The sequence below is a fragment of the Panthera tigris genome, chromosome B3, assembly GCF_018350195.1.
Source record: "Panthera tigris isolate Pti1 chromosome B3, P.tigris_Pti1_mat1.1, whole genome shotgun sequence".
Lineage (NCBI taxonomy): Eukaryota > Metazoa > Chordata > Mammalia > Carnivora > Felidae > Panthera > Panthera tigris.
This window is the reverse complement of record NC_056665.1, coordinates 119879087-119906944: the sequence shown is the minus strand read 5'-3', so window position 1 is coordinate 119906944 and position 27858 is coordinate 119879087. Positions and strand designations below refer to the sequence as shown.

The following is a 27858-nucleotide window of genomic DNA, read 5'->3' as shown; positions in this document are numbered from 1 at the left end:
CTATCAGCGGTTACCCCGAGTGGACCGTCTGCAAATACACACAGCACAGAAGGCGGTCAGGGTCACGTGCTGGGCGCCGAGTTGCCAGGCACCACGTAGGCCAACGTTCACTTTTACTGCCTTGTCTTTAAAAAGTAACCCACTGGGATGGTAACATCTCCGTAAACAGAGGACCCACCTCCGCAGAAGGCCACAGGAGCTGCTCCTCTAGCCCCAGCCCCTCCCGCACCTGAAATGGGCAAGACTCTCTCATTCTTGTGCCAAAAGGCACCTCCGCCCCCACCTGATGACAAGGCAGACCACTCGGAGAATCTTTTATTGCCTTAAAACATCTGGCATTACAAACAAAATACAAATTATGTTCTTAAAATAAAGGAACAAATGGATCTGGTAAACATTCTGTTAAAAAGTTTGAAGGAGCTGAAGAGTAAGCACCTTTCTCCTTATCAAAAGTAAGACATGCTTTCTCTCCACTTCGCTTCCACCCCCAATCACTCCCCCCACCAGAAGTGTGAACTTCTTCTATTACCCGGAATGTACAGAATGTACACACACACACACACACACACACACACACACACACACACCTGGTTCCCCTCAGGCAGTGGCCCGGGCACCCCGGCACTGCTGCCAACCGACCCAGGCTGCTCCCGTTTGCCAAGGCCGGGGCAGTGGCCACAGCCAAACAGCACCATGGTCATGATCACAGCTGTTCACCACGCAGGAGAAATTACTGAAATGTCTTATTTTCAGGGGACACCACCCAAGGCCATGAGTAGAGCCAGACAGCAGGCTAGGCAGGAGAGGAAGTCACCTTGGGTTGGTTTAAAGGGACTCCCTTTAAATTCACAATATCTGATTTAAAAAAAGATTACTGCTGGAAGAGGGCAGGAAGAGGGGGTGAGTGTAAGAATACTGTCCCCTCCGGAGGCAGGTGCACTTAATTCAAGCAGACTCACTTCCCATTTCAAGGGCCAGCTTTCCTTCTGCCCCTTTCCTCTCATCTCGCAGACACAGCTGTGGATTTCTCAGCGTGGGATGAATCAAGGTTAGCTCTCAGTAAAGGTTACAGGAAGTTGGCTGGGATTTCCCTCCCTTCAGAGAAAGCAAGTGCAGAGGCTGATGGAGTTTCTCAAGGTAGTGTCCACATGAAGGCATCAGAGGTGACTGTGACCCACACGGAAGTCCCTGGGCAGAGACTCTGTAGAAAAGAACTTAGTCCCAAATCAAGCCACCACGGTCCCCAACTGCCTTCACAGGTGCCCTCACACACCTAGGCAGCTCACTCTCCCAAATGGGTTTCTTCTTCATGGCCACAGCAAAATTTCTGTCAAGTTTATTGATGTTTGGTTTGATCAGCTCTTAGGAAAGGGTTTGGAAGCAGACCCCAACCTCAGGCCAGGAGAAACGAGGCCGAGTCCTGATGGCTTCGTTCTGATGCAGTTTTTTTTCTGATGGTGCTTTTTCCCACAGGAGTCAGCAGCCGGGCTGGTGACCCCCAAATTCCCCTCATCCGGAGCAGCTGCCTCTCCTTAGGACTGGGCTTCTAAGGGTCTTAAGACACTAGAAAAAGTTAATATCCTGAATAAGCTTCCTTTCCGCGATAATTTTGCAGGCTCTTTCTTTGCAGGATGGAGGGGAAGGGGGAAGACAGGGCAGCACCGTTCTCCACCAAACTCTCCCAACACCAGCTCCCATAACCCACGAGGGGGAGGGGGCGGGAATGGAGTGTGCATTTGGTGAAAGGTGCCATCGTCCCCAACCAGACCATGCAAGCTCTTGAATGGGTTCCAGGAGGCAGAGGCACCGCCATCCAAGCCACAGATATTCCAGCCGGTTCCCTCCAAAAGCTGCTCTGGTGAAGACCTGTGTGCTGGCAGTGAATGCTGACCAAAGAGGCGGGGGGGGGGGGGGGGGGGGGGGGGGGTGCCGTCGGTGTTCCCTGAGTCGCCACCACCTTCTTCTCTCAGAGGTGCTCCTCAGACACAATGGTGGGTACTTTGTTGGCATTGCTCTCCTCCTCCTCCTGGAGTTTCTGCAAGGCAAAACAAGCAGGCAACCCTGTGGGTGAAGAGGGGCAAGACTCCACCTGGGCCGGAACGACTGCCTGTTAGTGACCATAATCAGTGGCAAAGTGGGAAAACCAAGAGCCAGAGGCCCCTCGGCGGCCCCAAGAGTAAACAAAGGGAAGAAAAGCAACCAGTCCTTGCCAGTGTGCCCTTTAAACACACACACCATCACAGCATCCTCAAAGAAAAAAGCCAAGAAAGCCATCTCTGATGCCACAGCGACCACAAACCATCCTGTTCCAAGTGCCATTCCAGGCTCCCTCTCAGGAATGAAATGGCAGAGCCTGCTCTCCCTCCCCATTCTGACAGCCTAAAACTCATCTGGACTGGCCACCAAGGAGCTATCCAAAGTGCCGGGTCTGCAACTCCCACGGAATTTCTGACTACCTTCCTTTGGAGGCAGCCCCCAGGACGAGGAGTATTAGGATAATGTGCAGGGAATGGATGCATCGAAGAGAATCTGTATAAAGGCAGGATGCATATAAACTCACTGGCTAAAAATATCTCTTATACCCTTTATACCTAGAGAAGAAGACTTGGGGTCAGTGCGGCTTTGACTTTCTCGGGGAAAGGATGTGAGGTGGGGTTGGAACTAAGTATGGCCTGGAAGTCATCCTGTGGGGTCCCTAAGTCCATGCGGTGCCTTGCTTCTTACCTCGAGTGTGCATCCAGTTAGTGAGAAGACCTTGGCACAGGCCCAGGCCTGCCCCCACCACCATTCAAGAGCCAGAGGAACATCTACAGGCCCAGCTAGAGTCCAGTGCCAATTGGACAAATGGTGCTTCTCCCCCAGGGACTGTCTCAAGGCTAACGTACGTCAACAGCTGTAGAAACCCAACCTCCCCATTCTCACTCTTGCTAATTTTTTGGCCCCAGGTCAACCTCAGCCATGAGTAGCCTTCTTCAGGCAACCAGCAGCCTGCTTAAGTCAACCAGGCAGCCTCTCTCCTCTCGCAGACACACACGTGTGTGCCCACACATGCCTGCCCTCTCCAAAGCTGGCACTTTGAAATCACAACCAGAAACCCAGCTTAGTGGGGACAGAAGTACAGCCACCGTCTCTTGGCTGAGAACTACCAACTGGAAGAAAAATGGAAACCCAAACCAAGATTTTCATCATCGAGGTTAGTCACTAGCCCCAAGCCAGTTCTGTCTCTTTTTTCCAAAACTGTACATCTCATAGATTAGAAAGAGCAGCTCTGGCCACATCTGCCAGGCGCCCTGTCTTTTTACCTGGCTCTGATGATGAATTCATGTGGTGGTGGCCGGGTCTCACCCTGACTGCCGTGGGGTTTTAGTGTTGGGCTCCAGTGGAGGGATGCTCTGTAACAGCCCTGGCATCCCTGGGTGTCAACCCACCATGACTCTGACCTTCCCATACCAATAAGCCTCCTCAGGTGCAAGTGAGGTCCAAAGATGCATGGTGAGTTATCCAGGGACACAGACGGTTGAGCACGATCCCCAGATTTGTCTCCTCTTCCTACTCAGTGCTATTTCCAATACCCCATCCAGAAGGTGAGTAAGCCAACAACTCCAACCTTGATTAACAAACCTGGTCTATGTGCACCAAGATGCCGCTGCAAGAATAATGAAATAGTGGAGCAACCTAAGTATTAAACAAGAGGAAATGGAAATAGAGAGTTGTGGGATGTAACTGGGGAAAAGCTGACAAGCTAACATTAAGTAAACAATCAGTTTGGGAAACCAATATGCACAAGCAAACCCAAAGAAAACAACTTTAATGACGGACTATAATGTTATTAGGTTATCTCCGGGTGCTAGGATTAACAGGTGACCTTTTCTTTCCTCGTGTTTGCCCATGTCTGCCAACATAAACACAGATTACAGAGTAAACAAAATCTCTTATCACTTGACACAATATGTCACATTCCAAATTAAAACCTTCTCCCAAGAAATCTCTCCTGTTTTGTTACCGGCTCTCCTTTTTTATTACCCAGGCTCACTATATATTCACCAAAATGTTCCAAACCATCGTTTCCTTTACATGGGCACAGGTGAAAGCCCATCTCCGCCGTGGCAATGCCACAGCCCTCACGCCAGTCTGGAGAATGGCATTTCTGCTCCGAGGCTTTCCCTGCCTCCCCGCTGAATTTACTGCTCCCTGCTGCAGCCTGCCAACTCTATAGCGTGATATCAGAAGACAAATAATAGAGAACTAAAGGTTATCATCTATCTGCCAACACATATCCTTACAACACTAACTATACCTCTTTCAGGTACCATTTTTTGCCTTGGAAAATTGGCCAAGTTTTCCAAAACGATATATCCTCAACATTGGTACTCATACACTGCTATAGCAATATAAATTAATAGTTTTGATAGTACCTTTCTAGACACCAGTTTGGCAACACGTATCAAGGTCTTTAAAATGTGTGTGACCACGGATCCATTTCTCAAGGAAACACTGTGCTTAAGAACACGCGCAAAAATTCAGCCTCCGGGACGTTACTCACGATATTGTTTATAACAATGATTGAAAACAACCTTAATGTCTATAGACAGGAAAACTGTTAAATCATGGTTTACCCATGTGCACTCATTTAAACACTGTGCAGTCATTTAAAGCATGTTATAGGGGCGCCTGGCTGGCTCAGTCGATCGAGCGTCTGACTCTTGGTTTTGGCTCAGGTCATGACCTCACAGTGAGTCTGAGCCCTGTGTTGGGCTCTGCGCTGACAACATGGGCCCTGCTTGGGATTCTCTGTCTCCCTCTCTCTCTGCCCCTTCCCTGCTTGGGCACGCACTTTCTCTCTCTCAAAAATAAACATTAAAGAAAAAGAAACTTGAAGACAAAAAAAAGTATATTGTAAAAGAATAATGACCTGATAAAGCGTTCACAACAAGTAAAAAAAAGCGATAGAAGATTCCATTTTTCTTTTAAAAATATTCACATATCCATATATAAATATAAAATATATACACATACATATTCTATGTAGATATAGACATTTAAGTAATTGTAAAACAACCAGCATTTCATCTCTAGGTGATGATACAGGATGATTTTAAAATTTTGTATACGTTTCTGTATTTTTTAGTTTTTCTACTAAGAACATGTATTACTTCTGTAATAGGTTTTGGGTGTTTATTTGTTTTTTAAGTAATATCCCACTTTTACTCCTCAGATTTGAAATCGCTTTCATCCTGGCTCAGATGTGATACCTAACATTTTGGCTAAAATAGTTCCCAGCTGATTAAAGCAGTTGGGAAACCCTCTTCTGTTCTAGATCATACTCTCAGTCCTCCCCCTATATCACCATCAGCTCTTGCTTCCTGACTTCTCCTGTTAGAGCCTTACTGGAAGTCCACTGGTGCAGGTCCCTTCATCCCCATGGCACTGCCTAAGGGGCTGTAACCTGCCAGGAGAGCCACTGATTTGAGTCCACCACCACTGTGGTCGAGGTAGGCTCCCACCTTTCCTCTCCAGCCACTGACCCCAAGGCTGAAAGCAGTGGAGCCAGGGTCTCAGGACTTGTCTCAGGATCCAAGGAGTGGGCGCTGCTCAGCAGACTGTGACAACAGTGACGTGCTCTGGGGACCACAGCAGGGAGGCCAGGAGAAGGGAAGGAAGCAGAAGAAGAGTCCAGGAAAGAACAGCACAAAAACCGTGCTGAAACACCCACCAAGGAAACTCTTGGCCACCGTGTTTATGCGAGCTGAGCTGATCTCACATCATCCAGAGAACTAGCCCACTCTGGGAGCCCCTTGGGCCCACCCATGCTGCCACATCCTCAAACAAAGCTTGGGACCCAGCTCTCAGCAAAGCAAGCTCCCACATACTCACATTCTCAGGAGTTTCTTTGTTTGCTTTCTGCCTCCGGAGATCTGCCCTAATGAATGCTGAGGTCAAGGGATTGAAAAAGAACAACAACAGAGACACAAGAGTTATTAAGGAGACCAATGGACAAGTTCACCCAAGAAAGGGAGCCCTCATTTTCCTAAGGGTCACCTACTTCAGATATTCCAGGGAAATGGGGGTTCCACCTGCCAACTTGATAAAGCCTGGGGATCACTGATGTCCCTGACAGGCAGAAGCCAATGATGAAATTGGCCTTCATTTATAGATCACTAATATTTGTCAGGGAGTTTGCACACATTGCTCTAATCTTCACAACAACCCCCATTTTATAGATTAGGAAAGTGAGCCTTCCAGAAGTTGGTCCACTTGCCCACAGTCAAACAGCTATGGAGGTTAGTGTCATAGTCTGGGATGCAAACAAGGGTCTTTTGGTACCAAAACCCAGGCTCATTCCACTAAAAACATGCTACCGCCTCTCAAACACATTTCCTAACAAGCCTTCCCTTCTGCCCCTCTGCATGTGTATCCCTCAATCTGTATGATCAGTCAAAACACTGAGGTCTCAAATTGCCAACAGCCTAAGCCCATGAGCAGCCTGAGCATCATCCTGTCCTGAGGCCCCAACTCACCAGTGAGGACTGCTCCAAGGGTGAGGAACACACACAGAAAGATGTTCCCAGGCATGGTTCCATAGTTGTCAATAATTTGACCCTGGGAGATGGTGAAGATGATCCCGAATACCTAGAAAGGCACCAAGAAGACTGGAAACAAGGGCCCAGCCAACTAGCCCACAGAAGAACTGAGCTGCCATGATGCAATGCCTGTGCCAGCCAAGTCAGGTAGGGAACAAAGAGCCATTGCTTTGGGGCCGCCACCAAATAAGAGCCCTACCTGGGCAGACACGTTAAGGAGGCCAGACGACATGCCTTCTGATTCTGGGTATGTCAGCTCCACAGCAAACTCAAATCCCAGGGGGAGATAGCCGGTCATGAAGAAGCTGAAGGCCGATCACAGAAACAAGGTGATGGAGAACTTCAAGAACAAGGAGGATAAGGAGCCCACCTCCTCCCTTAGAACTCCTTTTCCTGTTTTGTTTCTTGCCATCAAGACTTTCCAGGCCTTTGAATAATCAGGCCATCCCCCAGGTGGTCATACCAAGGAAAGAGATACCCCTGTAGGTCAGGAAGAAGTTCATATGTAGGCTTCATGCTCCTGAGGCTCCTGGGGTCCCCTGCTTCCTCTAGTTCCAGCCATCAGTTAAAGACAAGGTCAATGTTTACAGAAGGGATGGGGATGCCTGCAGTGTTCAGCCCTCAGCTGAGAAATTCTGTGTCAAAGGTCCATAAGCCCTGTGCTGGGAGTGGGAAGTCCCTGGACACTGAACAGCATCTCCATGGCTCTTTGAGACCTAGAAGGAGGAGCTCAAAATCCTCCTTTATCCCTCTGGAGAGTCGCCTGCTGAGAAAGACTGGGTATCTGTCTCTGTCACCATCTCTCTCTCTCTCTCTCTCTCTCTCTCTCTCACACACACACACACACACACACACACACACACACACAGGAAAATATCTGGGATGTGAGGCTAAGCAGAGATCCCTGTGGAAGGTGTGCTGTTTCCTAGGCTTCCTCATATAGCAGGTCCGGAAAATTCCAATTCTAATTTCTTACACCTGCACCACACTTCATGCTGCTTTCACATCTATTTCTCTCTCGCTCCTTGCAACAACTCTACAAGACAGGCCACTCTCATCTTCTTTTAAAGATGCAGAAACTGAGGCTCAGAGCAGTTCAGTGATGTACCTGTCATCAGTCAGCAGCAGAACTGAGACAAGGACCCGGGCTTTCTGATCCCTAGCCCTGTGTACTTTCTATGACTCCACATTGTCCCAGGCAGAGCTAAAAGAGACTCCGAACATTTCCTAGCCTCTGTGAGGTCTGTGAAGGACAAACTCCATCCCAATAGCATGGAAGCCCTATTAGACAGCCTTTTGCAGCACTACACATAAACAAGGCCTCTGGGCAAGATTTCCACATCTCCAGAGGTCAATGAGAAGTCAGCAAAGAGATCAATGTTGCTTCCAAGATGTCGGCAGCTCTAGGAGCCATGGGATGCTGCTTCCCAGTTAAACAGTTTAGAGGTGAAACTTACCCCATTGTGCCAGCAGTGATGAACACTACCCATAGGTGTCCCAGGTTCAAGGTCAATGTGTACACCACCATGCCAACCACAGTCATGATGTAGACCACCAGGGTTGTCTCCCTACAAGCAGAGGCAAAGAAATGGAGTCATACACTTCTGACCTTAACAGGATCATTCATTCATTTACTCATTGTACAAGTAGCAACTGAGGACCTGCTGTGTGTCAAGCCCTCTGCTGTGTGCTGGGACATCTGCTCTCGCAGAACTTTCTGTCCATGAGGTTGATTGACACTGAACCGGTGATCACACAAATAGTCACTTAATTACACCATGGCCACTGCTACAAAGGGTAAGACCAGAAGAGTATGAAGCCACCTTGCTGCATGTGTGTTCTCCGCCTGCAGAACCCGCTCAACAAGATCAAGCTGCCCCACAAGCAAGAAGGACACAACCCTTTCCTTTCCTCATCCTTCACCAAAACTACGGAACAAACATCAGCAGTGGTCAGGCAGCAGTGGCGTGCAGGACTATCCCCAGAAGCTACCCAACTCCACTTATCCGCTTTGCCCCAAGACCCCATCACAATGCTGGGCAGCGAGCGATCTGCCGTTTAGAGTCTGTCTGTCATCTCGAAGTTCTTCCTGTTGCCACTCGCTTGTCTGAACTAAGTGCTTGTCTCCAAAGTCAGAGTGAGAAAGCTCTGCCCACTCCCCATTTCCCTTTGTCAGTCCCCCCAGAAGGACCATTGGCAACCTGCCGCTGCTTCTTTAGGGCTCACCCTGCTTGTGTCCCTCCCACACTTTTTCTCCCATGATGCCCACTCACGACTCTGTAGCAGCCCTGACTCCTGCAGCTGGACCCGCGTTCCTCTCCCTGTCCTGCTTCTGCACATCCCTCTGCCTCCTGCCACGAAAATGAGGACTCAAGACAATGAAAGCTTACAGCCTTCACTCGTCTCCCCTGAAGCCAGAAACACGGTGGGGATGCCAGCAGATGTATGCTACAGTCATACCAAACTAATGCTGCATTTATTGGGTGCCAGGAATTCTGCTCAGCACTTCACCTGCATTTATTATTTCACTCAAGCCTTACAGAAGCCCCGCAGGAAATGTAGGACTATCCCTAATTTTACAAATGAGGACACTGAGGCTCCGACCAGTTAAGTTACTTATTGGAAGTCACCCCCTGAGTAAATGCAGAGCTGGCATTTGGACCCAGCACTTGGATTTGAAACCTATGCCCTTTCTACTGAAAGAAACTATTACACAAATACACTCAAATACACCACAAGGTTACCTCTTGGGAAAAGCTCAAGGCCAGAGGGTGCAAAGGACACCCCTCCTACTTGGGGCTTCAAAGCAGCCGCTGAGGGGGCGCCTGGGTGGCTCAGTAGGTTAAGCGTCCGACTTTGGCTCAGGTCATGATCTCACAATTTGTGGGTTCAAGTCCCGCATCAGGCTCTGTGCTGACAGCTTGCTCAGAGCCTGGAGGCTGCTCCAGATTCTGTCTCCCTTTCTCTCTGCCCCTCCCCCACTCACACTCTGTCTCCGTCTCTCTCAGAAATAAATAAACATTAAAAAAAAAAAAAAAGCGGGGCACCTGGGTGGCTCAGTCGGTTAAGCATCCGACTTCAGCTCAGGTCACGATCTCACGGTCCCTGAGTTCGAGCCCCGCATTGAGCTCTGGGCTGATGGCTCAGAGCCTGGAGCCTGCTTCCGATTTTGTGTCTCCCTCTCTCTCTGCCCCTCCCCCATTCATGCTCTGTCTCTCTCGGTCTCAAAAATAAATAAACGTTAAAAAAAAAAAAAAGCAGCTGCTGAGGACAGAGGAGCTTCCTCGTCCTCCACCCTGCACCCTCATCTAGTCCCCCCACTCCCCACCCCGCAGAAGGCAACTTCATGGATACCAGTTTAGCTCCTCTTCTGCCATATTTGCTTAACCATAGCTTCGTTTTAAAGCACTGACCCCTTTAGAAAACCTATATGTAGTCCCAGCCTGAAATAAAGGGATCTGACCACCCAATTTCCAGCCTCCAAACCAAATGGGACAAATCCGGGCGCCTCAGGGAGAAGAGAACTGGCACCAAAAGGAGCAGGTCACAGAGCTCTCACCCCTTCTCTGCCCGGGTCAGAGCGCAGGGGGAGAACGTGTCCCACTGACTGCAGGAGTCAGACATCAGCGACCCTAGGCAAGGGTGGCGTCTGCGCCCTGAAGTGTTCCCCTAGCCCTTCCACTGTATTTTCTAGTTCTTCTCAATCATCTGGCTGCCCACATTGCAGCCCCGCTGACGCTCCACTCCCTCCCCTCTCCTGCCACAGAGCAAGCCCTGGATAAAGGGACACTGCTGTTCGCCGGTTCGCGGGAGGGCCAGACCTCACTGCTCTCATGTCTGGTCGAAGCAAGCAATTGACAGATGGCAGAGACGAGGTGGCGGCCAAGCTCCACCAGCAGTCATTAAGCCAAGCCAGGCTCCACGTCGTGTCCAGCCAGGCGGCCACATCCCCAGGGATGGCCTCAACTGGCCTTTGTGTAGGGCAGCCAGAGTGAGACCTGGTCTGACCAGAGCCTCACAGAAGCGGGTTTGTGTGGCAGAGAACAGGTCTGCCACCGTCTGTCGCCTCCAGGCACTGGGAACTTTGGAGGCCTCAACACAGCAGCAGCCCTGCCCCAGTGCAGGACAACCCTGGCAGCTAAGCAGCCGACCAGCACCCAGTGGGTGCAGAGCACTGGACAGAAGCACCAAGAAGGGAAGGATGTTGGGTCTCCTGTTCTCCACAGCCTTTTCTCCAAGCCCGGCTGTGGCATTGAGGCACCAGGGTGGGTTGCTTTTTACAAATGCAGATTCCCCTACTGAATTAGCATCCACGAGGGCGGGGCCCAGGAATCTATTTTTAATAAGTGTCCTGGATTAGCCTGGCATACACTAAAATCTTAGAAACACTGTTCTGGGCTCCTGGAAACACACTGGGCATTCAGGCCCAAAGCACATCACAGAACTTACCAAGGAGGTATAAGCAATCGCAAGACGATACAATGTAAATCAGAGGAAGCTCAGATGCCCTGCTTTACCCCCTGGGATCCGCCAGGGAGCCAAGGGAACGGGCAGTGGCACCACCTCCTCGTCATCGCTCTTTGGGGCTTCCATAAACTTTCTAGCTGCTGGCATCTTTCCACGTTCCTTTTCATTTCTCCCTCATCTGCCCCTTTTGCAAACCACACGGAGGGATAGGGAAAAGTACCGTGTGAGGCCTTATGTCCATCTCTAACCTTGCCAAGATCCCCATAGATGGGGACTGTTTCCCTCATTTTATAAATGAGGAAACTGAGGCTCAGAGAAGATAAATGTGAACCACTTGACCACTGAGACCCCCCAGTTGCACCCAAACCTTTGGAGCCATGTGGCTGATGAATATGTCATTTCGAAACACGGGCCCCCAATTCTCAGTCCAAGAGGAGGTCACTTACTTGTAGGTTTTGGACCTATCCAGCCAGATGCCTGAGATCACAGCCCCAAGCATTCCTGCAATGACGATGGTCAGGCCGATTCTTCCAGCATTCACTTCTTCCCCCTGGGAAAACCACAGCCCCCGTAATCACCCAGTAATGGGATGAGACATCAGACAGAGCACAGTCACCATGAGGTGAAGGGGCAAGGGCAAGCAACTCTCTCAGCAGGGTGAGATGGCCTTTAAGAAGCTGCCGGTGGGGAGAGAATCCCAGAATAGTTGCTCCTTCCAACCGAATATAACCCTGCATGTGTGTGCATGATCCTGGATGCTGAGGTGAACCAAACTGTCCTTACACCTACTTTGCAGCAGATTTTTAACCATTTAATCCTTACAGCAATCCTTTTATCTTATTTATCATTATTCCCATTTCACAGATGAGGAAACTAAAATACATATATATTCAAATATTCCATACTTAGTTTTTTTGAGCTATTAGTGCCAAAAGGAATAGGAAGGTAGCAGTTATATAATCTCATTTACTTCTGAAAATTCCCACCATAAGGTTAGGAATCAATATTCCCCACTTGACAGATGAAAAAAACCAAGGCACAGTGAGATTAACCTACTCAGTCCAAGGTCATGAGACATTTATTAAGTGCAGAGCTAGGATCTGAATTCAGACCTGTCAGACTCCAAAACAGGAACACTTTAGCCACAGTGGCCTCCCACATCTGCAAGTGTGAGACCTTTGTCCTTTCAAAAGCGGGCTGGACTCTAGGACACTCAGTATCCCATTCCCAGGATCCAGCCCTTGCTGGTTCTGGCAACATTTAGGAAATGCTTTCAGATGAGCAACTAAGAGTTCAATATTACACTCTGCCCCGATTTTACAAATTAAATATTTCATATGTGATCTATATGCATGTATGTTTACCTACTATATTGCCAGGCACCATGCCATGTGCTTTACATACATATAATAGATATGAATGTATATATGAACACACACACACACACACACACACACACGCGCGCGCGCAGTATTATTTACTTTCTAATCCTAAAAATACTCTTCCAATAAGCAATTATGTTTCTTTTGTAGAGAGGAGAACAAGCGCTCAGAGAGGCTAACCAGCTTGTCACACAATTTAGTGCCACCAGAGCTAGGGATGAGACCCAGGGCTGTCTCTCTCCAAACCCCATAAGCATACCACCGTACCATGCTGCCTGGAACTGGGGGAAACTAGGGTTAACCACTGCCCCAGCTCCTGCTGAGCCGGACAGAAATCTCACTCTCTACAGATCCAGCATACTGAGGGAACTCCCTTACCGGGTAGTGCAAGATCACCATGCGATTCAGCAGAGTTGACAAGGCATAAAAAGCACCAGCATTCAGACCTGAAAGAGGGAGGGAGAAACAACATTAGGGACAGCCTTCCGCCGGGGCCGGGGCTCACTTCTCCCTCCAGCAGTTAAGGAGGTCAGAAACTCTTATCCCTGTTGCCATTGTGACTGGTATCCTCAGAAAGTATAAGGCTACTCTGCAGTTTCTGTCAAAGAAATACTCCAAAGCAACCAAAAGTAACCATTTAAACCATTTCTTAGCCACACACCACTGCCCTCAGATCCTTTTAACCCTGGCCTGGAGACACAGGCTCTAGAAAGCATTACTCCCAAGCCAGAGCAGAATACATTCCTCTTAAGCGCTGACCTATTGACCTGTGGGATCATCAGAACCACTGGACATCTTCATCTCTCTTGATGACCTGTCCCGTCTCCAGATTGCTCCAGACTTTGATCCCTGACGCCACTCTTTCCGCAGGTGCTTTCTCTTTCCCCATCCCTCCTCCAACTTTCTTCTTGGATTCAATGTCACACAAAATCTTATGTTTGAAACCAGAGAGGACCCTAAAGAGCACTTAGCTGACTCTCCTAATTCATCGACTCACCCAACAAATAAATGAAGCACCTGGAATATAATGTAAGAATCCGTGTCCTTGAAGAACGAGGCCGTTTGTCCAAATCTATACAATGAGTTAGTAGCTAAGAAGCGACTGGAACTGACCCAAAGGAGAAAGGGCCTCCTGCCCTCCCTTCATAATAACGACAATGGCAGTGATGATGACGGTGACGATGACGGTGAGGAGGACGGTGAGGATGGTGATGGGGAGGAGAAGGATGGTGAGGAGACAGTGAGGAGGAGAATGGCAGGAGCACACCGTTCTCAATACCTTACAATCCTCATGCCAAGGTAGGTAATGTTCTCATCCCCATTTTATAGATGAGAAAAATGCACACAGAGTTTCAAAACAAATACGGAAATCACTTTATAATACCCACCAGGAATCTTTTTCATTGTAACTACTTCTGAGGCTCACAAGACTCTCACACTTAGCATAAGACACACTTAGAAGAGTGGAAGTAACAGGACACGGCTCATGGGGAGGGGGCAGCCTCAGGAGGTTCCTCTTCAATGGAACCAGTCTATAGAACACCAGACCATGGAGCCGTCCGTAAGCATACCTTCTAGGGCCCCACAGAGGACAGGCCAGTGGCAAGAGTCGCCATGCTCAGAGTGGCACAAAGAAGGCCTCCGATCAAATATGAAAAGGTCCCCCACTCCAGATAGTCATTTTTTAAATTTTTATTTAAATCCAAGTTAATATATAGTGTAATAATGGTTTCGGGAGTACCAGATGGTCATTTTTATCACAGGAGGTCATTTTTATCATACGCGATGTTGCCTAAATGTAGTTGATTGACTCCCTTTATCAGGTTCCCAGAGGAAGGAGACACAAAGTTAAGTGAAGGTCAAATTCGCATGCAAAATGAGAAAGGGAGTTTGTCTGCCATTCCCACACTCACACAGGTAGTAAGAGGAGAGGCAGGGCTGGATGTGAACCAGACTCTGTGGCTCCAGGGTCACCAGTCTTAATCATTCTACTTTCCATCCTCACAAAACTGGTTGTCAAAGATTTCCCCAGCTCTGGTTACTGACAACTTCATGTCCCAGCAGGTCCCTGTAGGTCACCTGAGGAACACTGCAAGGTTTGGCTCAGTGCCACCTCCTGAGTGGTACAGAGCCACAGTGAGCTAGAGAATCCAGAAGTGTCACCAAATGTCACTACAACTGCCAAGATGCTTGATTACGAGAACTTTGGGGCTCTTAGCAACTTCTAAACCCAAACATACCTGCCTAACCTTTATGCCACACACATCCAGCCACTCGGAGATTCCATTCCTGAATCAAGGAGACACATTCCTGGAAAGAAGGGTGGGGTGGGGTGTGGGCAGGGAGAAGGATGAAAATGCCCCCTTCCTGCCTGTCACACTTCTCTCAGCCCCTGGTCCCAGTCTAATACAGTAACGGGCAAGGGGACATTCCTAGCCACGCTCAGCTTCAGTGGTCATCTGCTCTCAGTATGGGGTCCAACTGGGATGAACAAGGCCAGTAGAATCCATAGGAAACAGAGGGAAATGATCCAAGAGGACTGGGAGCCAACCTCCAACCCCAAACACCATCACTTTTGTGACCCTGAGAAAGGCAGAGACATACAATCCCAAGTAGGCTGGCCCGCGCTATTAAAGCTGAGGGGTTTCTCTCTCTGGGGCTCAATGGTTTAGAGGAATCTGTCCCAGAGTGTAGTCCGTGGTCTATCAGCACCACCTGGAAGCTTGTTAGAAATGCAAATTCCTGACCCCACCCCAGACCCACTGCTGTAGAAACTCTGTGAGTGGTGCTGGGAAATCTGTATTTGAACAAACCCCCCAGGTAATTCTGATAATGCTCAAGTTTCAGACCCAGTGGCTCAGCCAGACTAGTGGGATCTACCAGTAGCCATCCCCCACTCCCCCCCAGGCTGGAGACTGAATCAGGGCTAAAGCTAGGAAGGGGTCAAGGGGAGAGGAGCAGGAGTTCACCCTGGAAGGCTGCTGCCATTCTTTCCAACCGTTTCTACAGTCCAACGCTAGAGGAATTAGGAGTTTTTGCACAGTTTCTGAATCAATCTTTAATCTAGGTGTCCCTCCCCATATTGTCAGAGGTTGCCAGACACAGTTAAACAGCACAAGTTCACTCCACTGTCCAAACCAAGGGGTTCGACGTCCACATTGAAGGGCAGGAATGAAACGCATGCTCTGCCCTCGGTGTGAATTTCCTTTGTACGAATAAAGGTTCCTGAGTGATATTCAGGTCTGATTATCCACAGCAAGGTAAGTCTGTCAGATCAGGGCCACACTCTCTTCCCTGAAAGGCCTGGTCATGGCTGGAACCAGTCACCTGGGAGAAGTCCCTGTCACTGAGGAGGTGGGATTTAGGAAGGAGGAAAGGATGTGTCATCACTTTCCCTTCTTTGTCAAACTGTTTTTCAAACTGTGGTCCCGAGACCACTGGCATTAGAAGGCTTTAGAGTTTAAAAATGCACATTCCTAGACTCCACCCTGAATCTACTAAATCTGATCCTCCTGGAATGGAGCTAGGAATCTGCAATTTTAAAATAACAACAACAAAAACAAACAAACAAACAACCTGGGCATTTCTTAGACTCACTAGAGTTCAGGAATAAACGGCCTTGGGAATACAGAAGATCAAAGACCAGGCCCATGCTCCCAGGTGCTGGGGTTAACATGGTGGCAGCTGGGATGGGAAGGGGCTTCGTGACCATGAGAATGACCCATAACACACCTACTTTAGAGGTCCTCAACCCTGCTGCAAACGAGAATCACCTGGAATGCTTTTTAAGAGCAAATTCCCAGGCCCTCACCCAGACTTTTGGGAGTCTGAATGTCCAGAAGAAAGGCAAGGAAATCTAGGCACACACTCAAACAAACACCCCAGGGGATTCTATCATCAGGCAAGCTTGGGAAACACTGATCCCAGATCCTATCTCTAGGTTCCGGATACTGTGTGTTCATTCCCCTTCTGTCCTTCCTTAACTTGTAGTAAACCCTCATTTTAAAGGGCCAGCCTGACCTCAGCAAAGCTCCAGGGAATCATGAGAAGGCTATTATTCCCACTCTTAAGCAGGATCTTAGTGGGGGCCATAAAGCACCTATGGAGGTGGGGACAGTGGTAAAGCCCTTGAGAGCCCCAAGGGAAGGTGTCTTTGAAGCTCTGAGTTTGGGTGCCCAACACTGAAAGATTATTCAGAAGCATCGCTGAAGGCAAGGCTGGGAGATAACATGGAAAAGTAGTCCCTTTGAGGACATTCTCTAGAAGAGGAGCCTTTTCAACAACTTTTTTCAGCATGGCAGTTGTTACGCCATTGATGATAAGACAGCAGAGGAGGCCATGTGAAAGCAAGGCCTAGGGACCCTAGGAGAAGGTAGCCAAAGAAAGGTTCTTTTCTTCACTCCCACCACACCCTCTGTTGATACACATCTGAAGACCCACCCTGACCCCAGACTGTGGCAGATCTGTGGAGAATCTGGTTCCAGCCCTGCGTCTTCCTGCATTGCCAACCTTGAAGAAGGGATTTCTCCTCTTTACTAGAGGAGGACACGGTCTCTTATTCCTGTGATATTTCAGCAACATCAAACACAACCCCATCTCTGCTCCCCTCCCCTCTAAGTTGGGCTGCCAGATTTAGAAAAAACAAAAACAAGGGCACCTGGGTGGTTCAATCGTTGAGCATCTGTCTGCCTCTTGATTTCAGCTCAGGTCATATCTTGTGGTTCCTGGGATCAAGCCCACAGTCGGGCTCTGCACTGGAGCCAGCTTGGGATTCCCTCTCTCTGCCCCTCCCCTGCTTGCACTCTTCCTCTCTCAAAACAAATTAACATTTAAAAAAACACAACACATCCAAATACATTTGAATTTCAGATAACAATTTTTTTAGCATAAATATGTCCCAAATACTGAATGAGACCTGTTTATGTTTATGCTGAAAAGAATGTGCTGTTTATCTGAAATTCAAATTTAGCCAGATAGCCTTTATTTTATCTCTCAAACCTCCCTCTAAGGGTCTGACCAGAGGCCTACAGGAAAAAGCCCCTGGAATCCCTCCAAAGCCTTCACTGGGTCTGCTCTGGGCAGCTGACTCAGCAGCTTGGAGAGGCACTTGGAAAGCCATTATGAAGACAATACTGGACATCCCGCCATCTACACAGGAGTTACTCCCTACTTGGTGAAATCCAGTTCAGACCAATGAAAGTATGTAGGACATCAGCAAATTTACCAACACAACAGCAGTATGGATTCATGCAGCGTCTATTTGCAATTGCTTTAAAAGCTTTCATTTCCACTCCTACGGGAAGCAAATTTGATTCCTATTTTCCAAGAGGAGGATAACTAGAGAGACAAAGGATGGGCACAGGATGGGTGAAGGAGGTACTCTCAGTAATTGGCAGAGCTGACATCAAAATTCAGACTCCTCTAAACTCACCATTCCAGCACCTGAGGCGCTTACTCGAAGATATGTCCACCCACGTCCAGCAAATGTGCCCATGAAATGCTATCATCTGCTCAATTCTAGCTGCATGCTCTTAAGTGCATATAATTCAGAGAACAGAACATCAAATGTACAGTATAAAAAGTATGAACCATCTTCTTCTTCAAAGCCCAACCTGAAACTGCAAGAAGGGTGGGGGGAATTCTGGAGGGCTTCAAAGCATCTAGTTGAATTTATAGAGGGTTTTGTTTTGTTTTGTTCATAATTTGGAGCACTGATTTAATCTGGAAGAGAACAGAGATTCTTGGGTGGCTTCAGTGCCCAACACTGCCTTTACATGACCTATAAACCTCAGACAGATACACTAAGGCCAACACCCCGTCACTTCCAAATCCCAAAGATGGCTGGTCAATGTAAGTTGGTCCTGCTTCAAAAACCCCAGAACTCTAGATCTGCAACTTAGAAGAAGACAACCCCCTGGCAACTGGTCTGGAGAACTGAATGTGAGGAAGGACATACTCCCCTAGTTAGACCCAAAGACCACTCAGGCAAGTGGGACTAAAAGAACTCTGGCTCTGTTTCTAAGATGCTCCTTTCTGCATGGGGAGGCAAAATGGCATGGTGGTTACGAAAATGGGCTTTGGTGTCAGACAGACAGAAATTTAAATCCCAGCTCTGTTGCAGGGTGACTGGTGGCTCCGTCGGTTGAGCATCCAACTTTGGCTCAGGTCCTGATCTCACGCTTCATGAGTTTGAGCCCTAAATTGGGCTTCCTGCTGTCAACACGCCTGCTTCAGATTCTCTGTCCCCCTCTCTCTCTGCCCCTCCCCTGCTCATGCGCGCTCTCTCTCTCTCTCTCTCTCTAAAATAAACATTAAAAAAAAAAAAACACAAAACCCCAAGCTCTGTTGCTTGCTAGGTGTCCATTTATGGGCAAAGAACTAAACAGAGCCTCAGTTTCCTCATGTATAAAAATGCAATGGACTTAAGAACCTATGTCATGGGTTTGTTTTGAAGATAAAATGTGATAATCCATGTAAAGCACTTAACGTGGTGCCTTGACACACAATAATAGCTCAATAAAACTTTTTCCAAATCTGTGATTAAGCCTAAGAATCATTTCCTTGTTGGCCAAGAGCCTTGCTGCCAAGTCCAATTATCTACATGGAAAAAAGGCTTGCGGTTTTCTGACTATAATGAAATGGGCATATATGCAAACATCCAGATTAGTTTCACTCCCTCTCACTGGAATAACCCTAGGCCTTTGATTCAAAAAGTTAATAAATTCTATGGATACACCATGGAATCAAATGCTCCCAAAGACTCAGAAATGAATTGGGGTTTTTGGGCTAGCATGATCTCAATTTCAATGACAATTTACTCCCACCCTTTCTCTCCTAGCCTCCTGGGACTCCCAATATGCATATGTTGGTTTGCTTGATGGTTTCCCACAGGTCTCAGGGTCTCTGCTCATTTTTCCTTATTCTTCATTCCTTCTGTTCCTCAAACAGGATAATTTCATTTGATCTGTCTTCAAGTTCACTGATTTTTTTTTTCTGCTGCCAGCTCAAATCTGATTTTGAGCTCTCCAGTGAATATTTCATTTTAGTTAGTGTATTCTCAATTCCAGAATTTCTATGTGGTTCCTTTTTGCCCCTGTCTTTATTTATATTTTTACTTAGTAAGACACTATTCTCTACTTTTCTTTCATTCTTTAGGCATGGTTTCCTTTAGTTCTTTGAATGTATTTATATTGTTGATTTACAATCTTTATTATGTTCAACATCTGGGCTTCCTCAGGAACAGTTTCTTTTAACTGTTTTTTTTCCTTTTCCCCTTTGTGTATGGGCCATACTCGTATGTCTCACAATCTTTAGGTGAAGCTGGACATTTTAAATACCATATCAACTCTGGAAATGAGATTCTCCTCCCTCGCCAGGATCTGTTGCTGTTGCTGCTGTTTGGTGAGCTAATGTTTAGACAGAGATTTCTTTAAATGCCTTAAACTAATTAGTCTCCACCTTTGCCCAGGACATCCTCTGTGTGGGGGCTGGGCCTCTCCTTCCAGGCTCCAGCAGGCACGTGACAACTCTGCCTTAGCCTTCACTTCCTCCTCGCGTAGAGCCTCAAGGTGGGCCAGAGGTGAGAGTTTAGGGCTTTCTCAGATCTTCCCTGGGCAGGTGCATGTGGACTTCTAGATTCCTAACAATATGTCAGAGGTTTCCAAAGCCCCTCTGAACGTCTCAGTCTCTAGATTTCCCTTGCAAGATTTTTGGCCAGCCTCCTGTTTACCCCCAACTGGTATTATTCCCTTAGGCAGCTATGATGTTAAACAGGGATTGTTTTCAACAAATGCCCTGGAAATAGCGCTTTTCCCACAGAGCAAGCTCTGAGTCAAGTTAAATAAAGGCAAGTCCTCTGAATGGGGTTCTTCTAAGGAACCGTCGGATATCAAATAATCACCTAGGGATGGGGCTTTTGGGAGAGCTCCAAAATTGTTTTTGCCCCATCCGGTGGTTGTGAGGCTGCTGGTTCTAAGTTCTCACAACTACCACAGCTGCGAGGCTGCTGGTTGTCAAGGCTACCACAGAGACTGGGAGAGGCGGATTGGAATAGGGCAACTTAAAACACAAAGCTCACTGTTCTTACCATTATTCAGCCATTTTTTCTTAAATAAATGTCCCTTGGGCTGTTGCAAGCCTTTGTTTCAGAGTTCTGAAAATTTGATTTTGACAATGTTTGCCGGTTGTACTTTTTGCTTTATGATAGATTATCCAAGGTCCTCACCCCACCATTCCAGAAGTGCCTCCCTATCTATTTCCTGTGTGATCATTTAACCCAATAGATGAGTGTCCAGAAGTTTAAAACCACTCTGCCAAATTAAAGACCATATCAGCAAACAGCCATGCAAGAGGGAAAGAGGAGGAGTTGCTTTGCTCCCCTGCCTCTAGAATGAGATCATTGCCCAGTTATCACCACCATCATCATTCTCTTCCATAGGAAATATTTATTAAGCACTCATCTGCCTCAGAATCCCAAGGGAGGCCCTAAAAACCCTGTTATCAGATGCAATAAGGTTTATGGTCATCAAAGGTCAACACACTTGAGATGTTTAACTCGAGGAAAAGCGAAAGTTCTTGGAACCATGGAATCCTCAGTAAGAAAGGGATCCCAAAGGTCATCTGGTTTTATTGTCCATCTATACAGCCCGATACTCTCTACAATATCCCCACTAAGTGACTGGTCCCATCTACACTTGAATACTTTCCAGTGATGGGCAACTCATATAACTTCTTTAGTTGGGCATCTTAAATATTGGAAATTTTGTCTTTATATTGTGGTTGAATGCAGAGACGTATTCAGAACTGAAAAGCTGGAGAGAATGAGAAATGGAGACCTGAGACCTTGAAGACCCATCTAGCACTTTTCTAGGTGAGAGGTCGCTTATTTTTTTGCGAATGACTGAAAAACAGGTGTGTGCCTCTACTGGGGATGATACCACCTCTTACCTAGTGTCTCAGCAGATAAACACTTTAATTTAGATAAAGTGCATGATAAGCCTAACAGGAAACTCTGACACAATTCTAGAAATGGGTATAGGTATTAAGCATGTAGACTTTGCAGTCAGATAAACCTGTCTTTGCATCCTGACTCTGACAATCCGAAGCTGTGTGTTCTTGAGCTACTTACCTAATCTGTCTTGAGTCTCAGCTTTCTCATCTGTTAAATGGGGATGTGACGGGAGTCCAATAAAATCATACATGAAAGGTCTTGGCACATAGTAAATGCTGTTGTTGCTTTAAAATTCAAGGTTTGCGACCCATCAGAAAACGTAAGGTTATCGCCAACTGGGATTTCACCAAACAGAAGTTATGTCAAACCAATCTTATTTCTTTTTTTCTTATGGTTACTAAGCATGTTACACACTTATTGACTCTTGATTTTAATCAAACTAACTACTAGATTAAATGGCCAAATGGAGGCTGGACAGCCGTATAGCTGAATGGGTCTGTAAAGACCCTCTTTAATGGAATGCCACGAAGCTCCGCCCTTGCCCCTGTCTGGTCCTCCATTCTTAGTAAAGGTTGGAAAGGAGCCACACAAAACACCATGTTGGAAAGGCAAGCCGGGGCATCTGGGTGCCTCAGTCGGTTAAGCATCTGACTCTTGATTTTGGCTCAGGTCATGATCTTGCCATTTGTGAGACTGAACCCTGCGTCAGGCTCTGGGCCGACAGAACGGAGCCTGCTTGGGATTCTCTCTCCCTCGCTTTCTGCCTCTCAGTCTCTCAAAATAAATAAATAAACTTAAAGGAAAAAAAAAAAAGGAAAGCCAATACACCAGTATAAATGTGCAAATGTATCTTACCAAAAGCCAAGAAAGTAAAATGAAACAGGGATATTGTCTTGCATTCAGGTAAAAAAGGAGTCAGTGTTACAAGATGAAGGAGGGTTGGTTGAGGAGTAGTTCCTGTGGCAAAATTCATGTATGCACTCATTCATTCTTCATTCATTCATTCACTCACTCAACAATTGTTAGAGTATCCCCACCAGGATGGCCACTGCTAAGGAACTATAAAGATGAAAAGCCATAAATCCCCACTCCTAGGGTGTTCACAGTCTAGTGGGAAGACAGACCTGGAAATGTTCTTTTTAATATTTTTTTATTATTTGAGAGACAGAGAGAGAGAAGTGGGGGAGAGGCAAAGGGGGAGGGGGGGGAGGGGGGACAGAGAGAGAGAGAGAGAGAGAGAGAGAGAGAGAATATCTTAAGCAGGCTTCATACTCAGCACAGAGCCCAATGCAGTGCTTGATCCCATGACCCCTGGGATCATGACCTGAGCCAAATCAAGAGTCAGACTCCCAACTGGCTGAGCCATCCGGGACCCCTGGAAGTGTTTTTTGGTTTTTGGTGGGTTTTTTTTGGTTTTTTTTTTAATGTTGAGTGTTAAGAGGTACCAGGAACAGCACAATAAAAGAGGTAAAGGTCACCTAATACTGCTTTATAGCAGTGATACTCAGGTGAGACTTGGAGAATCAGCAGGCATTTTTGCCAGACAACCTGACGTGGGAAGGAATGGTTTTCTAGAAGAACTTTACAGAACAGGCAAAGGCCCTGAGGCACAGCTGACTCCCTTGGTTGAGCCAAAGCAATGACTTTACACACACATTTGGGATTTGGAAAGAGTAACACACACAGACACATCGGGCCTCTGGCCTTACATTCTCAGTTTAAGGACGTTCCTGGACACACGTGCACCTTACCGTAGGTAATGACAAGCAGCACAAAGTTGAGGTTTCTGAAGAGCCGGACAATGGAACTTAAGTACGAAGCATCAGGGGACGCCAGGGCGTAGCTCAGGGATTGGGCCCTGCTGGGGGGATGTTTAGGCTTCTCCTTGAATACTGAAAGGAAAGAAACAGAGATCACTGCAAATCCTTGTAGCCCCACCCCTGCAGAGACAACACATGGACAGGAGCTGGCTCCCTCATCTGAGAATCAGCTAAAACGCAAAAAGGCAATATTAAATCTTCCATTAAATCCTTCAGCCCCCACTCTCTTGAAGCTGTTTCTCACTGCCTGTGGCTGAGTGAGTGGTCCTTTGATGACTTTTTCTTTTTCTTAATGGCCTCTGGATGGTGCACTCGCTGGGCCTCCCAGTCAGTGTTCGAGGATCAAGGAGTCCCCAAATAAGCAGCAAATAACACACAGCAGAGCGCTGAAAATAACAGACTAGTAGTACACGGGTAGAAAGGAAGTGAGAGCTGAGGCTTTGGGATTAGTGAGCCCAGTGAATAGCTTAGCACCGCAGCCCCTCCTGGGGGGGACCGGACTGTGTTGCCCGTGCTTAGCCCAGAGCCTGGCACACGGCAGCCAATAAATACTTCCTGAATAAGTGAAAAGATCTTCTTGTACTGAAAAAACCTCAAGTCCATTCCTAGTTTGTCGGAGTCTGAGTCTGATATATGCCTCATGAAGAGGCAAGAGGATTAATACACATACCCCTGCAGGAGTGGTCACCGTGACAGGAAGGACTGGGGAGCAACAGTGGGGAAGTCATTCATTTTATGTTCGATTTTCAGCACAGCTGGTACAATCGATTTGACGGCCCTGATCGCTGTTCAGTTCTCTGGGGGCAGATAAGTTTAACCAGCTGTTTGGCTAAATTGCCCCCCCCCCCCAGTTGCACCCAGGTAAGCTGCATGTAGCCTCCCCCACATGCCATGAGAATGCCCCTAACTCCAGTTAGAGGAAGCTCTGGAACTGAGGCTTACTCCCTTGAAGATCAAAGAGATCTTCACCCCGCCCAGAAAACTTTCCAGCCCTAACATCAGAGCCCTGCTTCTTCCTTCTCCAGAAATAGTCCTGGATAACTTCCTGCCATTAGAAACCATTCATCCATTGTCTTGCCTGTTCACCTCCCCTTGCAGCAGGGGAAAGAAAGCAAGGCAAGAAGTTATTCCTTCTCCGCAACAGCAAGTGTTTGTTCAAGGACCTAGCAGCCACGAACCAGAATCCAGATGAGATTTTTCAATTCCTGACTCAACGGGCCACTATCTGGCTTGATAGTAAAAATGCGAGAATGTAGAAATGTCCTGCCTCCAAGGACTTCAAAGGCAAAGCCCCAGGCCCTCATCTGCTACAAACACAAGCATCCGAAGTTGGGCACATTGCAGTTTGAAACTCAAAGTCTGGTTGAGTAAGAGGGGCCCAGACCGGACTGTTCTTTCTGTTCTGTGGCTTTCACCCGCAGCCCTATAGCTTCTCACCCTCCCAGAAACAGCAAGTCGTCTGCCCAAGATACCCCACCAGCTTTGAAAGGCCATCAGACATCAGACTTTCTCATCTTGGACCCCGGGGAGAGAATGCCTCAAAGAGAACATGGGAATGAGCCACAGGATTATAAAACTGTGTTCACTTTGACGGTGACAACGGCAGGGAAGAGCGAAACCTTCATCCCGTGAGATGGAATGTTAGCCGGTTAACCTTTAAAGACTAATGACTAACTGACAATGAAAGCCTCTGCTACGCTCTTTCTGAATTTATCACAGCACATGTAGTATCACTCAGATGATAAAAGAGATTATAAACGTATTAACCAATACAGCCATGATTAAATGCACAGGCACATAAAACTAGTAATAGTTATCTGAGGTTGGTAGTTGTGATTAACTAGTACGGGTTAAGTTAATAGTTAGTCTTTTTTAATTTTAATTATTTTATTCATTTAAAACAAAAGTTTTAATGTTTATTTTATTTTTGAGAGAGAGAGTGCACGAGAGCACATGGGAGAGGGGCAGAGAGAGAGGGAAACACAGAATCCAAAGCAGGCTCCAAGCTCTGAGCTGTCAGCACAGAGCCTGATGTGGGGCTCGAACCCACAAACCATGAGATCACGACCTGAGCTGAAGTCAGACACTTAGCCAATTGAGCCACCCAGGCGCCCCTATTTTACTATTATTTTTTAAGTAAGTCGACCTACCACGTGGGGCTTGAACTCATGACCCTGAAGGGGGTGCTTAGCTGGCTCAGTCAGTAGAACAGAGGACTTTTTTTTTTTTTTTTTAATTTTTAAAAAAAGTTTATTTAGTTTTGAGAGAGAGAAAGAGCACACAAGGGTGGGGGATGGGGCAGAGAGAGTGGAGGACAGAGGATGTGATGTGGCTCTGCACTGACAGCAGCGAGCTCGATGCAGGGCTCAAACTCACAAACCATGAGACCCTGACCTGAGCAGAAGTTAGACACTTAACCAACTGGGCCGCCCAGCCGCCCAGAACATAGGACTCTTGATCTAGGGGTCATGAGTTAAACCCCGAGATCAAGAGTCTCATGTTCTACCAACTGAGCCAGCCAGGCACCCTGGTTATTCTTTTCTTTATGCTTTTTTTGTATTGTCTAGATAGTTCCCTAATGAGCATGTAGTCCTCTTATAAGTTTTTTTAAAGCCTCAAAAAACATGGTCCCCAGGCATTCTCACGTGAATCTACGAGACTCTTAGTGTTTGCAGATCAATTCTGTTTTATTTTGTTTTGTTTCAGAAATTTAAAGTATAGAGTTAGACATAGACAAGGTTAGGCTTGAATCCAATCTCTGCCACTTACTAGCTATCTAATCTTGAATTTTTTACTTACCTCGCCTTAAGTCTCCTTTTCCTCTTTGTTCAATGGGACTGATAAGGGTACCTTCACTCATAGGGCTGTTGAAGATTCAAGGAAATCAGGCATGCTTAGCACAGTGTCTGTGATATATATCATAAGGACTCACTGGGGTTTCATCAAGAGGGTCAGCAGCCTGCCCGTTAATTCTGGTGAGGTTTTATTGGGGAACTGGTTAATTACAGTTACACCTTTACTGAGCAGCTAATAAAGTACACGGGACCAGCTAGCACTGTATGGGCTAAGATATCTGAAGACCATTAGAAGCCTGACCTCCAGTTTCTATAAATGTCCATGGCATTCTAGGGCCATGTTCACAAGGCCCCCACCCAAGTCAGCAGAACCTCCCTGCCTCCTGTCCCCCCATCAGTGTACTAACGACCTTACCGATGATGACAAGGATGAAAAGCAGAGTGGCCACGCCTCCTATTATGTAAAACATGATGCTGATGTGGTAGGCAAGCTTGTCCTGGTCTTCGATGTTGGGTACCAAAACAGGAGGGACCAAGAACCCAATTGCAATTCCAAGCTATAGAAGACAGAGACAATCAATCACAGTTTCCAACAGCCAAGAGGTGACAGCACAAATTTAAGGAGACTCCTGATAAGAAACATAAACCCTAACTTCCAGTCCTTCTTAAAACCCAAACAGGGATTGTTTCCCCCTCTCAAAATACCAGAGAGATCTTTCTTTTGATTGACAACTCAACTCTCTTTGTTGATTGACAACATACCCCTGACCATCCCAATTAGCAATACCTACTGAAAAAAAAAACCATAGTTGGGGTTCTCAATACAGGCTGGCTCTTCTCTAGCTACCGACTAATGAACAATCGTTCCAAAACTTCCATCTTTATAGTAGACCAAAAACAATGCTGATTTTTTTTTTCACTGAATTTTCATTTCACTGACCTGTCAACCTAGAGCTGAGAGACAGGTTGAGGGAAAAATTCTACATCCTACAACCCCAAGAACTTGCAATCGGTAGGAGATGACAGCCTAAAGTTGTTACCACATTCACAAATGTGAAAGCTTAAGTTCACTGGGTAAATAACTTATAATTTACAAAGCATCTGTAGTGTGAAGTCACATGCCACTGTGTAAAAATATACACACAGGACACAGGGACATGAAAACTGGCTATAAACACACATATACACACACACCAACAAATTAACATATCTCATACCTGTCTTAGAGTTCAAACTCCAGTGACCTGACAGATAACACGACTTGGGTGTTTCAAAGGTCAGAAATGCCTTGATTCAGTAGTGAATACAGGTGGCACAACTCCCGAAAGCCCTTCTGACACACATAATACCAAGGCAGGAATTGGAAAATAGCCTGAGAACTCAGGCAAGCCTCAAATTCCAAGAGTGAAGGAAGATGAGGAAATCCTTTGTCTTAAGGTCCCACTTGTCCGTTAGTGTACTTGAACTGCAGGTAGAAAGCAAGATGCTTTCAGGCCACACTATAACACCATTCACCGGCTTCCGATCTGCTGACCACCTTGATTGGTTTTCCAGCCTGTCAGTTACAACCACTTGGGATGGTGGTTCTCAGTTCCGGCATTGTTGCAAAAGTCATCATCAATAGGCTCAGAGTAGGGGTCTTCCAAGTATGCCAATATATAATCAAGAAATCAAACAGATCTTTAAAGCATCTACTATGTGAAAAAGTACTCTGCTAGATATTTTACCGAGGTACCAAGGTACCAAGGTATGTGACAGGGTTCACACCTTCAAAGAGCTTTATAATCTAGTCGGGCAGGGAGTTTAAAACAGAGACACAAAAGATAATACAAATGGTGATATTTGTGGATTGAAATGACACAA

The 27858-nt window shown here is 46.9% G+C and overlaps 1 protein-coding gene across 3 annotated transcripts in view; it reads right to left on the bottom strand.

Annotated features, from left to right (window-relative positions):
* Positions 1–726: 726 nt before the first annotated feature.
* FLVCR2 (FLVCR heme transporter 2) overlaps positions 727–27858 on the bottom strand; it is a 55305-nt gene continuing 28173 nt past the window's right edge. The window contains exons 2-11 of one of the 3 annotated variants that reach the window (XR_006218997.1): positions 26411–26552; positions 23132–23272; positions 12809–12876; positions 11495–11598; positions 8039–8149; positions 6781–6886; positions 6519–6630; positions 5875–5930; positions 5505–5621; positions 1949–2035 (exon numbers count right to left, since the gene is read on the bottom strand). Coding sequence is in view for 2 of the 3 variants with exons in the window: in XM_007095036.2 (XP_007095098.2) it covers positions 1967–2035; positions 5875–5930; positions 6519–6630; positions 6781–6886; positions 8039–8149; positions 11495–11598; positions 12809–12876; positions 23132–23272; positions 26411–26552 (909 nt within the window). In the remaining variant the exon portion in view is untranslated. Of the gene's footprint in view, positions 2036–5504; positions 5622–5874; positions 5931–6518; positions 6631–6780; positions 6887–8038; positions 8150–11494; positions 11599–12808; positions 12877–23131; positions 23273–26410; positions 26553–27858 lie in introns of all 3 variants that reach the window. The other 2 variants (XM_042990156.1, XM_007095036.2) reach the window with 2 other exon arrangements.